The sequence below is a fragment of the Trachinotus anak genome, unplaced genomic scaffold (genome assembly GCF_046630095.1).
Source record: "Trachinotus anak isolate AG129_WGS33_773 ecotype Australia unplaced genomic scaffold, CSIRO_AGI_Tana_v1 ptg000016l, whole genome shotgun sequence".
NCBI lineage: Eukaryota > Metazoa > Chordata > Actinopteri > Carangiformes > Carangidae > Trachinotus > Trachinotus anak.
In genome coordinates this window covers 15,757,078-15,773,515 of record NW_027273867.1, presented here as the reverse complement: position 1 = coordinate 15,773,515, position 16,438 = coordinate 15,757,078, and the positions used below count along the sequence as shown (strand labels likewise).

At 39.8% G+C, this 16,438-nt stretch overlaps 1 protein-coding gene across 3 annotated transcripts in view; it reads left to right on the top strand.

Annotated features, from left to right (window-relative positions):
- The window catches only part of LOC139634681 (CUB and sushi domain-containing protein 3-like), a 334,573-nt gene that overhangs the window by 64,234 nt on the left and 253,901 nt on the right, over positions 1 to 16,438 (top strand). For all 3 annotated transcript variants that reach the window (XM_071501310.1, XM_071501309.1, XM_071501308.1), the window contains exon 2: positions 10,665 to 10,887. In XM_071501310.1, coding sequence (XP_071357411.1) covers positions 10,665 to 10,887 — 223 coding nt within the window. The remainder of the gene's footprint in view (positions 1 to 10,664; positions 10,888 to 16,438) is intronic.

Below are 16,438 nucleotides of genomic sequence, written 5' to 3'. Positions count from 1 at the left end.
CATACCGTCATTAACCATCACTGCTAAGAACAGTTGGTGCAACACTAAAGGAACAGGTCAACTGAGGATATGTGTTTTGACTTTGAAAGCCTAATCACATTTAAAATGAAAAAGCATTGAGGTGAAATAGCATTAAGATGAAAGTAAGAATGAATGGAGATGACGGTGTGGTATAATTTATAGCGCCCTACATTTTCCTAGGAGGGCATAAAAGCCCCTCAGAATTTTAATTAGCTTCAACAGTAAATTTGTGTTTCTACAGCTCACCAAGAACATAGAATAATGGTTTCCATTTTCATTTGAACACATTTGCGCTTTACAGATACCTCATATGTCCAGTTTGGAGTCAGATAAAGAGATTGGTCTCAAATAAAGTGATGTGAAGTATGTCACTGCTTTGATTGACTGTTAAAGAAGAAATACTCAGCACAACATCCTCTATTTACATAATTTATTTTATAAATTTTGTATGATAGCTGTTTCAAAGTGTTGCTTTTAGAGATTTTACCTCTACAAAGGATTTGATGTAGTCATCTTTTGTACTATTAAACTAGAGCAGTGCCCACATACTGGTTTGAAATTTCAGAGCAAAGAGATAACTGATGGTGTGTATGCCACTGGGTTACAAAGCTCCATCCCATTTATTTTGTTGAGGAATTAAACTCACAACTCCCCCACACGGTTCAACAGTAAATCTTGGCATCCACAGACTCATCTTCCTTCACACTCTCCCTCTCTCACTGATCAGACTCACCTAAACTACACTTCCACTGCCCTGACACTGCAGCAACACCTGGACTTACACTTAACTCACATCTCACCCAGTAATTTCTATCCTCCACATAACTCAGACGACACAGTAGTCTAATGGGACAGCAGACTTTGTCAACTTGAAATGGGCTAGCAAGTATTTCAGACACTGAGTTTTTAGACAAAGAGCTGCACAGCACAGTAGCTGTAGTCTGTATATTAAGTGTCATGTGGTAATCACACAAGATTTAAAAATACAAAATTACAAAAACATAACTGCACAAATTAACATAATATCTTCCAAGTATTTACTTTTTCTACATAAAACTCAACATAATTCAAACGCAGTTTCTGTTGGCAAAAACATGCTCCCATACTGAGCCACTATTTTCCCCACTTAGCCTCACGGTTCCCAGTAAATCTTTAATGTTTTACAACAGTGGAGTCTGGTGGTAATTTCTCTTTTAATTTCATGTTTATCCCTGTTCTGGTTGTAAATTCTGCTCTAGTGGGGAGGCACTAAAAGTGTTCTTCTTTAGACACTTTTATTAAACTCTAAATATGTCCCTTTGTGGTTAGAGACAAGTTGGTATAATTAAAATGTCTTATTTAATATCTCACATTTCAAGTCACTGGAGGCTGTGTTGTATAATGAATTTAGCAATAAAAAAATTGGTAACAAACCCTGTATTAGATTTTCTCAAAGTAGGTGAGTAATAATCATAATTACAGTGTATTATCCCTCCGCCAGGCGATATTTGAACAATAGTACAGTTACTGTAAACTGACACAGTAACATGAATAGTGATCACAGGTTATCTTATTATTATTTAAATTAGTAGTCATGCAGTCACAGCACATGTTCTGAGAATTCAAATAATAGTTTAACCATAACCATGACACAGTTAATCAGTCAGAATGAACAAAGTAATCCACTGTTTCCAGTCACATATCCACATTTTGCAGCAACTCCGGCTGCTTTTAGTTTGTCAGGGTCTTTAATTAGCTATTATTTCTCTACAGTGATGTATTATCTAAAGAGGCTCTGTCACATGCAGTGGCTTTATTTAATGTCTCTGTCTGTCTCTCTTTCTCACAGTCTCACTCCTCTTCACTTCCCCTCTTCTTCCTCTCTGATGATTCCCTCAACACAACAAAGAGTACCCTTAGTGCTCATCTTTTCTCGATCAGTCCCATTTGTGTACCGTTTTCTGAAATCTTGTCTTTGTCTTTTCCTTTAATGTGTGTCCCTCTGTCTCACCTTTGTCTCCCTGTTGCTCTTGTTCCCTCTTTTCTCTCCCCTTATCTCTATCCCATCATCCCCTCCTGCCTCTGACTGACAGTGTTATAAATTGATTTTCAGCCCGGTGTGTTCCCTCTGTCTCTCTCTAGGCATTTCCCTTATTTAGCCTCAACTACTCCAGGGTATAGTCTAGACCGCAGGCTGACTGTCAGTCAGTGGCAGCGTGGAGCAGTCTAATTCTTGGCTGACAAGCGTTCCTGACAGCAGGAACCAATGGGACGTTTCAAACATGCTTACTCTCTCTTGCTCTGTCTCTCTCTATTGCATTTTTGCCTTTGCTTTCTCTCTCTCTTTGCTTTCTCTTTCCCTGTCTGTCCCTGCCACTCCTCTCTTCCTTCACTTGCTCTTTTTTGCTTTTGGTTTGTTTACCTTTCTGTCACTCTGTCCCACCTCCTTCCCTCTGCAGTTCCTCCTTCTTTCTTTTTTTCCTCACTTCCAGAACCCCCCTCAAGAAAAATTAACAGATACAATCATTTTCCAGAGACATGAACAGCTCATTTAAATTAACTAACACCACATTCACGCACACACACATGCGCAAATACACACACTTCTCATTTTGTCCCTGGAGCTGGAGCTGCTGTGATCTGAATAATGATTGGATGGTTTGTCTGTCTGGAGTGATTTGATTGGTCAGTTTGCTCCACTGGGAAAGCCATTCTTTAATCATAAATGAGAGGCTGCGAGATTAGACGGAATAGCTCTTTAAGCGAATCTGGTATCACTGAGGTCCCCAGAGAGAGGAAGAGACGGAGAGAGAGGAAGAGAGAAAGGCAGCGAGATGAAAGAGAGACAGACAAACAGAATGATGGAGACACAGAGAGTGAGGCAGAGAGATGGAAGAGAATTTAAAGTGCCTTTTTTCCGAGTTGGACTTTACTGTTGAGGATAAGAGTAATATTTTATATTACACAATATGTGCACACCCACACAGATATGTGTCATATGGAGCCATTGCTAGCCCCCCAAGTAGGAACCGGGGACACCCGGCAACCTTGAGGGGGGTACCTCGGGTCCCATTTAAATGAAGAATAGGGTAATTTCACTGTTTCCTCATTTAGCGGTCACCACCATGTGAAAATGGCTATATTCATCATTCGGTTCCCCATAGAAAATGACAAGCTTAGTAATTGATTTCACCCCCTCAGAATCATCAAGCTTATTTTAGGATGTGTGAAGTCAAATTCTCTTACTGTACAGCAACGGCAGATTTTTATTCATTCACATATTGATTTTAGTTGAGTTTAAATAAGTTTTACTCACTGTCTTTAAAGATATGGGGAGGGCTGGAGTCTATCAGTCTGTATTAGCCCTCTGGCTAAAGGCATATAGTGCTGCAAAAGAAAACGCAGGTGCCCATAGTGTGGGTGTGCAAATGTCCATTTTGAAGTTTTGTCAGATGCAGAGATGCTGCAGAGAAGATTTAAAGCCTTTGAGGCAAGATTTTATTATCCTGGAATGTTTTCAAGACAGCAGATGTTTTCTTCTCCATTCTGGTGCTTGCAAGGTAAAATTTGTGCAGTGCTATGGTGCAAGCTAGCAGTTACCCCCCTGCTTGTATGTATTTGGCTACCTTTTTTGCCAGACTAACCTGTGTTTTATTGCTATAGCCCTCTACAGCAGCTCCCCTGCAGCACTACAACATAGTGAACCTGATGTGGAGCCTGCAGTTTTTGACCAAGATAAATCGAAAAAAAGATTCATTGCAGCTTAATGCAGGCTATAAAATATCCTGAACAGGTCAACAGCTCACATCACAGGGACTACCAAGGACACACATTCACACACACTGGCAATTCAGAATATCCAGTGCACATTGCTTGTTTTCGGACTGTGAAGGGAAGCCCATGCAAATTCCAAACAGAAAGGTCCAGGGTCACTTGTGTAGAAGCAGTGGTTACACCAAGTGTTTGATGATCTGCTCTTTCAAGGTATTAAACTACACCTGACTTCATTTTTAGATACTTGTGTCTATAACAAGTCTTATAATCAAAACTGGATTGTCTTGGAAGTGGTGAGACAATTGCCAGTATAAGCAACTTGTTAAGCTTGTGGTGTATTATCTAAGACATTCAAGATGAGATATTGCTTTGAGGAAAGAGATCAACCCTATATTGCAGACGCAGGTTCATTAAATCCACTCAATTCAAGAAGCAGATTTTCTTCTTTGTCTTTAAGCTTCTTTTATCCAGGCAAGGTTTTGCTGAGCACGCATGCTCTTTTCCAGCTAAACCCTTTTCCTCATTAGTACCAGTGCATATATTCACACCTGGAAGCTACCCTGTCCGACCACAAATCTTTTACTGTTTGCCAATTAGCATCTTTGTTTAAGTCTTCAGAGGAAAATGCCTTGCTTTAAACGAATCCCCACCCAAAATCTTATTATTAAACACACATGCTCTACATTTATGGATTCCAGTGGTGATCCAGTTTAATGGCAATACACAGTATCAAAATGTCCTCTCAAACCAGTCCATCACCCCATGTATACACTCTTTTCTAATGTTTGCAGAAATTTTGTTAAATTATCTTCTGCTCATGACCAGCACTCTAGATCTTGCCTAACAACCACATGTTGGTTTGTGCAAATTGGAGCAGCAGCCACTTGCTTTTCTGTTGGTGAGGACCACTCAGCCCAAACTTTCTTATGAAAGTAAAGTTGATGTATGTGTTAGCCGATTTGGTTCAAAACATATAATCACGAACAATGAATAAATACAGAGAGGCCTAAATGCTATGTTATCATCTTTTTTCAGTATAGAGCATGCGGTAAATGGCAGCAGAGTCGTAGAGAGGGTTAACCAGTAAGGTCAGGATTGTGGAGGAGGCTTTTAATGCGCGTGTGCTTGAGTGTGTGTTTCTGAGGGAAATCAAGAGAGAGGTGAAGGTTAAGAATGGTGAACTGAGAAAACAGAAGAATGAGTGAAAGGTTTAGGTGGTCACGGTGTTCATTAAGCTATCTCTGTGCGTTTGTGTGTGTGTGTGTAGGCCTGTTTTATTATATTTGTGAGGTCTGAAAACCAAGAGTCCACATACTTGTGGGGACCGTCAGTTTTGTAGGGACCAAAATACTGGACAAGTTCAGATGGCTGTTTGAGGGTTAAGACTTGGATTCAGGGTTAGGGTTAGAATAAGGTTTAGCTTACAGTTACGCCTGCGGTTGGGATAGTAAAGGTCAGAGTAAGGGGCAGAGGAATTTGTCCATGATGGGTCCCCACAAAGATGGGTGTGCATGGTTTTGTGTGTGTGTGTGTGTGTGTAGAAGGGATGTCAGTTTCGGTCTGGTAGTCAGCATAATTAGTCTCTCTTTTACCCCTGTCTCCGTCTCTCTGTGTTTCTCTCTCTCTCCCTCTGTCTTCCCTCTCCATTCCTTTTACTCTCTCTTCTCGCTTTCTGTATTTCTCTCTCTCTCTCTCTCTCTCCCCCTCTCCTTCTCTTCTTTCTTTCCTCCCACACTCTCGCCTCTAACCCTCTGAGTGATGAGTTTTAAATCATCCTTTCATCCTTCGTGCAATGATGAACGAGGGGAAATCTGTCCTTTTCTCTCTGTTTATTCTGCTTTCCATCTCTGTCCCTCAGTCCCTGTTTCACTCTGTATTCACCCCACTCTCTATCCCAGCTATTCAATTTAATGAAGTTACTTCATTTATGCTAAGACACCATGCAATCTGTAAAATTCAGATAAAATTGTGATGGACTCACAAGTCATATCATGTTTTCTTGTGTGGACTGTAGGCTACAAATTGCGGGGTTCATTTCTGAAAGCTTAACAGGGTTTAGCCATTTTTAAAAACCCTCTTATACTGCAACACAACAGAACATAAGATTAAAACCTAGAACCTCATAGATTATGACCACTGGGGGCATGGTTGTAAAAAAAAAAGATTCAAATTTAAAGGTTGTGAAAAGTAGTAAAACATTTTTTTTACAATGTAATAGCTGCAAAGTAAGTACACAGAAGGCACAGTGTAATAGTATTTGTAGTGGTGATAGCATCCTCCACTGTGCATATGGCACAGCTCATACCCTGTTCTTCAGTCTTCTCTATGAAAGCATTAACAGGAAAGGCTGCAAACAAATGGTTTGGTGTTGCAGTTTTAAAAAGCAGCAATAGGAAGGATTTTTTCTTTTTTTGTTCAGAATATTACACTATTTACCATTACCTAACTGGTCTAATTGTTCTCACTTCAGTCAACACCACGCTTTGTGCATCATCACTTGAAATGAAAGTTTCAGTTGTACGATTTAATATGCTTAATTTGCAGTCTGTCTACTGTAACATGTGACAAAATAAGGCCTTTGTGTGTGTTTGTATTTTTTTTTTTTTTTTTTTGTCTGTCAGAACAGTTCATGTCTTCTCCAGTAATAAGGCTCTAGTGTGAACTTAATCCTGAATCTTGTCTCTTCTGCTTGAGGCACTGCTGCATGTCCACAGACTGGGTTGCACAATCTTGATTTCAGTCACATGTGCATCAATCTGTCTGTGTGTTTGGCTGCAAGAAATACAGGCATCCACTGAATAATAGTGGTCTTCCAATCCATCATGGTTTTTCTACAGATTTCTTGTTCATGCTTAAAAACTTTAAACCCAAGAAATTTGTGATACTTCCTAACAATATTCATATACCTTATAAAAAATGCAATATCTTCTCCTCAGAAACAGAGAAAGAAATTACAGTACATCATCAATCTACCATCTGAAGCAAATTGCAGCTGTACATTTAGTTTCATGTACCTACAGAAGTGCTGCGTTCTCTCTTTGTAAAATACAACCTTAAGGTCAAAGCAACTGGCTTCAACTTGAGATAATATTTCAAAGCCTCTATGCCTTCATCAAGAACAATGTTATATAAAAATTCCATATCCATAGTAGTCAACCAGTATTTGATAGCCTATATCAGTGATTTTATCCAAAACTTGAACAGTGTTATCTTGCAGGGGTAATTCCATAGTTCATTAAAAATGAAATACCTTGGATAGAGGTTCTGATGTGTCTGCCTTTTTCTTTGAATGCGTGAATATTCGGTGTCCTCAGGTGAACCACTGCTTTCTGGAGCAAAAAATCCCCCTAAACTTTGATCATAAAATTGAATTCCTGTTGGGAACCATGTGAATCTTCCTTCTCTGATCTGGGAAAAGATGGCAGTGGCAGTTCAATAGGTTGTTTTCCTCCTGTGCTGTGCACGATCTTTTTTCTGCAGTGTCTTGTAAAAAAGAAAAGCAGGCAGGACTGTCAGTGGCGTTTCTCACCCATGGTTTTCTTTAAGGCAAACTGAAACACAAACAGTGTATATTGTGAAAGTGTATGTCAGTCCTTGTATATTCTATATGTTAGTTTTGTAGGTGTTTGTGTATGTATGTTGGTGTGTGTCTTCTTTGCTGTTTGCCTCTAATGGTTCTGCCTGTCCCTCCCGGTTCCTCGACATCTCAGCTGTGATTGGTTGTGAAGGGACAGAGATACCAGCCCTTAATTGCAGCTCAGACTGCCATTGGTCATTATATCCGTCACTGTGATGGTCTTGGAATTGTCTGTGTAAATGAAGGTTGGACAAACACACAGAAACACACATACACATACGCACACATATATGTGGACACTCACACAGTTTTTGGTTGGAGTTCTGTCTTGGATAATTGGTTGAAAAAGCATCCAGTGGGATCACCCTGCTGTCCCTTTGGCCCTGGCTGCCATGGTAAATAACAAGGCTCATAAACATGAAAGGCAGGGGGATGATCATTCTGATTTGAGCTTTGCACTCAGAGGAGATCAATTAAGGCCTAGAAGTTCAAGGACTTTAAACATACAGTAAGAGCAATTTTCAATTAAACACTATCATTTTAACTTCAAATAATACACCAAAGGCATACTGCTGCAACATCAAACACTATTGTAGAGTTTTTTAATTTCCAGTGATGTAAAACAGAGGAGCTGAATTGCATACTGACTGAAAAGCAGGCAAAAAAAACCCCACACAGCTACACTGAATAGGAAAATACCAAATGCAAAAAAACAGGGCGTAGACACATATACCCAGCCAGAAGACACAGAATCAAGCAATATAACAGCAAGTTTCTTCTCTGCTGTAGTGTCCTTGAGCAGAATAATGCTAAATCCCCACCAGCTCTGAGGGTTTCTGCCCTGCAAGCTGACTCTGCAGCCTGACTCCCCTGTGTAGTGGAAGAAGTGAAGAGTTTCTCCATTGAGGATCGATAAAGCAAAAAATGCTTTGGACTGACTTAACTCCTGGACACTCCAAGGTTTTCATCTAACACCTGTGGGGTGTTTGATATAAAAGGATCATTAAGATCAAAGGGAGAAGATAATGATCCTGATGTGACCTGTAAAGTCCAAGGAGATCAATTACATTTACATTTTACAATTTAGGCATTTAGCAGGCACTGTAACCCGGGGAGATTTAGAATAAGTACAGCAGCAGAATTCGCTTCACTTTCAATTTATCAGTACAAGCAGCCTGTGAAAGGAAGTGTTATCCATATTAACACTCCCTTCAAAAAATACCGTATCACCATGTCATTATATCATGTTCAATTACTCTTTCTGATTTTTGTTTCTATTTGAATACCATGAACATACGGTACTTATTGTAAAAAGTTTATCCACCATTCAAACTAATATGCAGAGTACAATATTGTGTGCTGCTTAGCAACAGTACTTCATGCTTGGTAACATCTTTACTCACTAGTTACTCACATGAGGAAATGAATGAGAATTTTAAATGTGCTCTTTGGCTGCCATGGTCTTAGGCAGAGAATGCACCGGATATAGAAAATAATGGATGTCATTCATTAGTGCTTAGAGACCCAGCACTGTCACATTCGCTTGGAATCAGCAGCAGTGGGGGTGTAGGAGTGTATGTTGGGCTGCTGTCTTGTGCAGAGAGAGAAGTCAACACAACACCTGTTGCAGTTAATTTAATTGTTAGTTTTGCATCTACCCCTCTCCTCCTACTCTTTCTCCTCGTCTCCTCCTCCTCATCCTGCCCCCGTGTGCTCAGAACCATAATCAAAAGCCTACAGTAGCTCATTAAGATCTATTAGTAGGCTGTTAAGCCTGTCCCTCCCTGAAGAAATCATTAACTGTCTTTGATGCTGCATTGTGTGCAACAATTTGCATTTATGTCACCTCTGTCGTTTTCATCTGATTGGCACAATGAGTGTAGATATATATCTCTTTAAAAAATGTATATGTCCTTCAGTTATAAATTGCTGACTTATGTTCAAAGGCTTCGTTAAAGCTCACTGACACAGACATATTGTTGTTGTGCATTTTGACATGTCAATTATTGATTTGCAAAAACAAAATAGCCAGTTTTTGATCTTGTTGAGGCACAGAGGGTAGATCCAGGAGAATACTAGTCTCTTATTGATTTCGCCTATTAGATCAGGTGGAAGGGTAGCTCAGTGGCAGCTGAGTTTCCAGTCAGTCAGAGGATTTAGGTTCAAGCACCCCATGCTGAATGTGAATACCTTCCCAGGGTGGTGATCTGAAACAGAGCCTGCCCTGTGCCCTAATGTGGGGGTGGATGGTGAAAACATTATGTTCCAGAGACATGAAGCTGTGTGTTGTTCTGTGAAATACTTGGTTCAACAGATTTGGTTCTATATACAGTATATATTCCATTACTATGTAACTGCATATCAGCATCAGAAAAACAGGATATATTAGACCAAAGCTGCCATGGTTGTTGGAAAAGGGACCCAAGAGTGTGACTCAGGAGGCAGATGTAAAAGTACCTAGAAAAAAAAATAATTGTTCAACAATCCAAGCAGTCAAACAAAGTACAAAGGGTCAGGCTGAGGCAAAATCCAAGAACAAACACAGGCAAGGTCCAAAACACGATCAGGATCAAAACAGACTGGCAAAGAACAGAGCGCTGGAAAGCTAAGGCATATGGCACAAGGACAACCTGGCAGAGAGCAAATGCACAGGAATGGGGAACAGGTGAGCAGCTGAGTGGGGAGGAGGAACAGGTCAGGTGGTTCCACTGGCGGGAAAGGCAGGCATGTTTGCAAAAACAGCTGGACTGAATGAATAAAAGGATGAATGAGCAGACTGAAACTCAAAACCATGACAAAAGCGGCCCTAATTAGTATCATATATGCTGACCTGTGGCTTATTCCTACATTAATGTGAAGCAATGATATTTTTCAGTACCAGACGGTACTTTGAGCCCAGCAGGTCAGCACTGTTCATTCCATTTATGAAAAAAAGTACCTGTAGTACCATGTAGTGCTGTGTGTGCGTGTGTGTGTGTGTGTGTGTGTGTGTTTCTTTATGTGAACATACTCTACAGTTGCTGCTCAGTCTCTGTCAAAACTAAAACAAAGTCAGATCTCACACGCTGCTAAAACTCACGAATTCAAACTACTGTGTCATTTAAAAATTCTCTTTTTTGTGCTGTTGTCTTCTGTACTTTAAACTCTAAACTTTGAATATAATTTCTCTCCCACCTTTCCCTGTTCTTTTGTCTCTCTGCTTTTCTTGTCTACAACACAGCAGGTGTTGTTTGTCTCCATCTATTTTCTGATTCTAAGAGTAAATAAAACTGTGTTAAACTAAAATAAGTGTTCCCTCTTTTCTCTCCTTTAGGTTTTATCTACACATGTGGCGGTACACTGAAAGGCCGAAATGGCAGTATAGAATCCCCAGGTTTTCCCTATGGCTATCCCAATGGCGCAAACTGCACCTGGGTCATTGTCGGGGAGGAAGGAAGTAGAATCCAGCTCATCTTCTTGTCATTTGCCATAGAAGAAGAATATGACTTCTTGTCCTTGTATGATGGACATCCCCACCCTGCTAACTTCAGGACCAGGTAGGATCAGTAATTTTTTTTTTAATTGTTACTCTTTTCATTCCTTGTGAACGTCCGTTGAAATTGTCAAGCAACACATAAATCACGCAGTAGACTGTTATAACAAATTAAAAATCTATTTTATTTAGACTATTTGTACAGTAAATTATTTGTAATCAACATCCTATAATCTCCATGAAAGAGTAGCAAGGCACAAGCACCTGCAATGGCATATAGCCCATTGCTTATTATTAGGTTAGCATTGATGTGTAGCCAGTTTTTACTTCTTTAATCTGAAGCTATGAAAAGAAACTCCTCTGTGTTTTTGCCAGTTACTGATTAGCTATAATAAGCTAAGATGTCTATGTGATCAAACATTAGGGATCATGAATTCAGAAAAAAAAATAAAGAAAATAAAAGAAACTGGATGTGTGTACTGGTTCTCTATGTATGCAGTAACAGACTGACCACAGAAATAAATGAATCTATTATTTCTCAGGACTTTCAGTGTGAATACATATTTAGAAAGTACATAGGGCATACTGTTTAATACCAACATAAATGCTTGTTGTCTCAACACACATAGACAAGATGTTATCAGTGCTGGGCCGGATTCTCTCAAGCAATACTACTGCAGCGGAACAAATGACCTTGTATAGGCAACAGGGTGCTGTCTTGCTGTAGTACACAAATTACCAAGGCTCAATCAGTGCCACTGTGCTTTCCCTTTAGTTATTGAACTATTTTATTGAGCTCCTCTAGCAAGAAACACAATACCCAGAAAGAAACTCATTTCAGATAAGCTATTAAGCTCTCCCTGCCTTATGATTTTTTCAGGCAATCAGTGGTGCCTAATAACATCAGTCAGCGACCGGTCACATTCACCATGTTCTTTTAACCCTGCAATTAAACTATTATTAAGTTATTCAATTAACTGTGAAAAGTGAGAGTGATGTCTATTGGAATGTTTGATTTTCACGAGAGAAAACACTGGAGATTAGGTTGAGACTGAAGTTTTGGCAGATGTTGTTGCACAAGCTGGTCCACAAAAAAGTTCTTTACAGCTTTTGCATACTTTCGATCTAAGTAGCTTTTTAGGTGTATTAAGGTGCCGGAATATTTTTTACTTGTTCATTTAGACTTTTCATTATTTTTTGCGTGAGGTATTTGATATCATTTAAATCTGCTGACTAAAAACAACTTGTTTTTGTCAGTCAGTAAAATTGGAAAGCTTCACCGAGAAGACAAAATTGTGTACAGGCACAACATGAGTCAACACAACTGTTTACAGATTAGCTGCTGTGTTTGATCCTTGTATAAGGCTTCTCTGTCTTGCTCACACATTATCCTGTGGAACGAGACGATTTAAGCAAATAACTGTAAATGAGGGTTAATTTCATTTTTGATCCTGTGGATGTTCACATCCACCTGGAACTAATTTTTGGATTCAAGAATAGCCAACATGAAGCTTCTTTTGGCTCCTCATCTGCTAGGCAGCAGCATTCTCTACACACAAGCTCTGCGCCTGCAGGGGCAAACCTGGACTCTGGGGGGGCCACAGGCAGAGAAGCCCATCAAAGGCCATCAAACCCTCTGCCCCATGCAGACTATCAGTATACGCTGCAATTTACAGATGTTCCCTGCATGCCTCTAGCTATAATCACATGTCACCAGGGGCCCCACTTAGGGGGGTTTGGGGCAACAGCAATGCACTGTGTAGTGTATTTATGGGAGGTTTAAAGGAGTTCATAGTTGTCATTGCAAAATGTGCCAATACGAGGTGCCATCACGGGGCTCTTTTCTCCTTGGAGGCCTCAAACATTTGCCTGGTTTGCCTCTCCTGAGGGTGTGCCTCTGTGCACCTGGAACAGCCTCAGGTCTGTGCCTAAAAAGATGCAAAGATCAGCATAATGTGCCACAGAGAAGTTCATTTGCAGGGCACATGCCAACGCCAACACATAGTAGAACTCAACTAAAACCTTTACTTCAATGGTTTAAAGACGGTGATTATACACTATTTTCTTCCAAAATCAAAGTTTTGTTTATTTCACTATAGCAATTTCTGGAGTTTGTCCTTACTGTTGTCAATTCTTTTAAGTGGGTGGGGCTTGGATTCAAAAAGTGATAATGTATTTCCATGCACCAGTCAGAATTTAGTAGTATTTTATTCAAAATGTGATGCTACAAGATTTATAATCAACGACTTTAAAACAAAGTTAGATGATCTTGTTCTTAACGTGTCTTATCCATCCCAGCCAGTTTTCACAAACAGTTCGGGAACACAATAACTGGAAACATTTATCAAACACAAAAGAAAGAGTGAACACAGATCTGTTTTGCATTTCTCACTGTCACCAAAGTACAGCTTGACTATTCACTGTCACCTCAAGAGAATTGTTTTATCTTGAACTGCATTGTCAACATTAAGCAGAAGCTGCCACTGTCGATGGGGTTTTGAGTGAGGTCAGAAAAGGATTTCTTTAATTACATCAGGCATGAGTGAGGCAACTACCAGAGACACAGGGCTAGGCAAGGAAATCTAGTTTGGTTCAATTGAGGAAAAAGGATTTGGGTCATGGAGAGATGAAATGAGTCCTCTTGATACTTGGTCGGTTGCTGAAAAGCAATCCTCTCCCTGTGGGGAATGAACCATGTTCCTTTGGTTCAGCAGGCATAATTTCTAATCAGCCAGCTGCAATAATCAACCTTTCTCGGACAATCCGGTGGCTTTTAGTGCTCAAATTGCCATACAGAGTTAATTAAACAAGGGAGCAAAAGAGCAGAATAGAACAGAAAAGGGTGACCATGAGATTTTGCCACTTTTCATGTTATTTCTGTTGTGACTCCCGTGGGGAGAAAGCGAGAGAGAACAAACAGATTGGGGGAGAGAGAAAGGGAAAGATGCCCTCTATGCTCTTATTGGTTGATTAGGATTTCCTGCTTATCTGAGATAACAGGAAATGATGTGCTGTGTGAGTGTGTGCACACTTGCATTCACATGCGTAGGTTTGTGCGCGTTTGTGTCTGTGTGTGAGGAAGATTTATGGTCTGCACACTTACAATCGCCCCGCTAGTTAAGCCAAATTACCTCTGCTGTCTGATTCTCTCTTTCTCTATTTCCCTTTCTTTCCTTCTCTCAGTTGCTCTCCTTCACACGCACATGCACATGCACATGGACACAGGGCAAAATCGTGATTAAAAGGTCAGATCCATTAACAAGAAAATGGTAATTATGGGGAGAGCGATTAGAATGGATCTCTCACACACACACACACACATACACACACACACTCGTGTATGCACATAAAATACACAATCATCAAGTCACACGCACAGATAAATTGTCTTTTCTTTTTCTGGTGTCATAAATGTAACCAAATGTCATGTGTTTTCCTTTTAGGATCGTTAAGATACTGTGTTTAGTGTCAGATTACATTACACTCACCTGTATGGAATATTTAGCTCAATTAGTAGAAATATGGTGTTAATCAGAATTATCAAGCAGAACCCTTTTAATTATTCGACCAGCAATATAATTTCAGAGTCAGCACAAAAAAACTAATAACCGTATCTCTGGGTCCGGATCTGGAATACACAAACCAACTTTAAGAGGAAATTAGATAAAGCAAACAACAAAGATTGGATACATTAAGTGGGTGAGAAGATGATGATGAAGCAGTGGAGATGAAGAAGAAGATTCTGATGAAGTCGAGATTAGTGGAGCATTGTGGAGACAGAATGGGACACCTAAAGCGTCAGGTACAAAGGAAATCTGAAGTTGCATTCCATGATTGCTCTTAGTAGAGTTGTGGGCAAGAATGCAACTACACACATTCAAACATAGAGATCAGTAATACATTCAGGACATTGTAGCATTTCAGGATTACACATTCTGTTGTCTATAGAGGAGTAGACAAGAGGGGCAGTGAGAAGAAGGGAATCAAACCGGACTGCTGATTTAATTCTTTTTGAAAAATATATTCCTCTCTTCTGTATGTAATCCTAGACATTAAACAATGGTCATGGCATGGCAGCAACCCCCCTGCTGCTATAGAGGCCTGTGGCATCTCGGATGCGATTCTCCAGAGCCATTAGCAGTCGTTTCTTACTTTTAAATCTTCTGCTTTCTTCAAGAAGCTTGATCTGCCTTTAAATGTAAACACTGGTCTAGGTTTCGTGTTCTGCTCAGAGCAGCAAATGTCCTCACAACTAATTTACTGCTGTGAAAATGGAACTAAGCCAAAGTCTTAAAGCTGGGGTGAATATTTGGGGGTTGCCTGAAATGTATCACGCCTCAGATGTCATGCGTTCTGCTCAGAGATTTCCTTCACATCTCCTCTGAATTCTGAAGGAAGCTATCATTTCTTCCTTCTGGGGCACACAAACACAACAGAAAATCATAATTTCTATAAATGTAAGAAAATTTCAGTTTATTCAGATTATAATTAACATTCAGCTTTATGCTGCTTGTCCCTAAATCAGGGATATGTCTATTCATGAGTTTTACCACAAACACTTTAATCGAGGTGTAAAAGTGGTGTTTGTAAGTTTTCATAAACAAGTAAAGGGCACCTTGCTGGATTGCTGCATGATCTAGAGCCACGTTCCAACTCTGCACAGCAAGCAGGCACTTGTGTGAGACATCCGTCTGGCTGATGAATCGTATTATTAACTGACCCTCATGTGAAACACAAATTCAAGCACTGTGAAACAGCTCCCCACAGACCACCCTCGACCATTTATTAATTCTGTTTGGAAGTCACAATTACTGACAGCGACAAACACAGGGTTTTGAACTTTGGGTGGGTCTTGTCTCACCTGTCCACCCTCTTCATGATGTTAGTGCAATAAACAGATATGATGAATGGAGCTGGTTTTGTTTGTACTCTCTGTGCCTTTACAGTTTTGAAAGCCAGGATACACACACACACATACACACACTTTGTAAACAGATCAACATGAGTAATACCTAGAATACACACACACACACACACATACACACACACACACACTGAGCTCAACATCTAAAACACATTAATATTGCATTAGACCATAGATTACAAACTTCATGTCATTCTAGTTTTAATATTCGGTCAGTGACCCTGGGTCAAAGCTGGCTTAATGGTGTTTCTGGGTCCTGCATACAAACATAGATGTTTTCTTAAATTCTTTCTTCTTTAAATTGATAATATTGTTAAAGTGAATTTTTTTGCAGAAACAAGGTATCCCATGTGGCATCTCAACCACAAAGACTGTAATACCTGGAAGACATATGAGCTAATAAATATGTAATTGTACTAACAATTTCCACTCCGGCTCTCCCAGGGAGACCTTTCTTAATTAAACTGATAAAATATTTTAATTAGTGGGATTAAATTATTTAATGAAACCCAGTTCATCATTAAAATACATAAATAATAGAACTGATTTGTGTTCTTTGTTGATCTCGTTATCACTTTTTTATATGACTGGTCCGACCTGGTGTAAGGACTCATTAACAAAGAGAAACAAAGCAAGAGCCAGAGGAAAAGAAAGGGAGACAACAAAGTTGTAGATTGTGGAGTGTAATGAT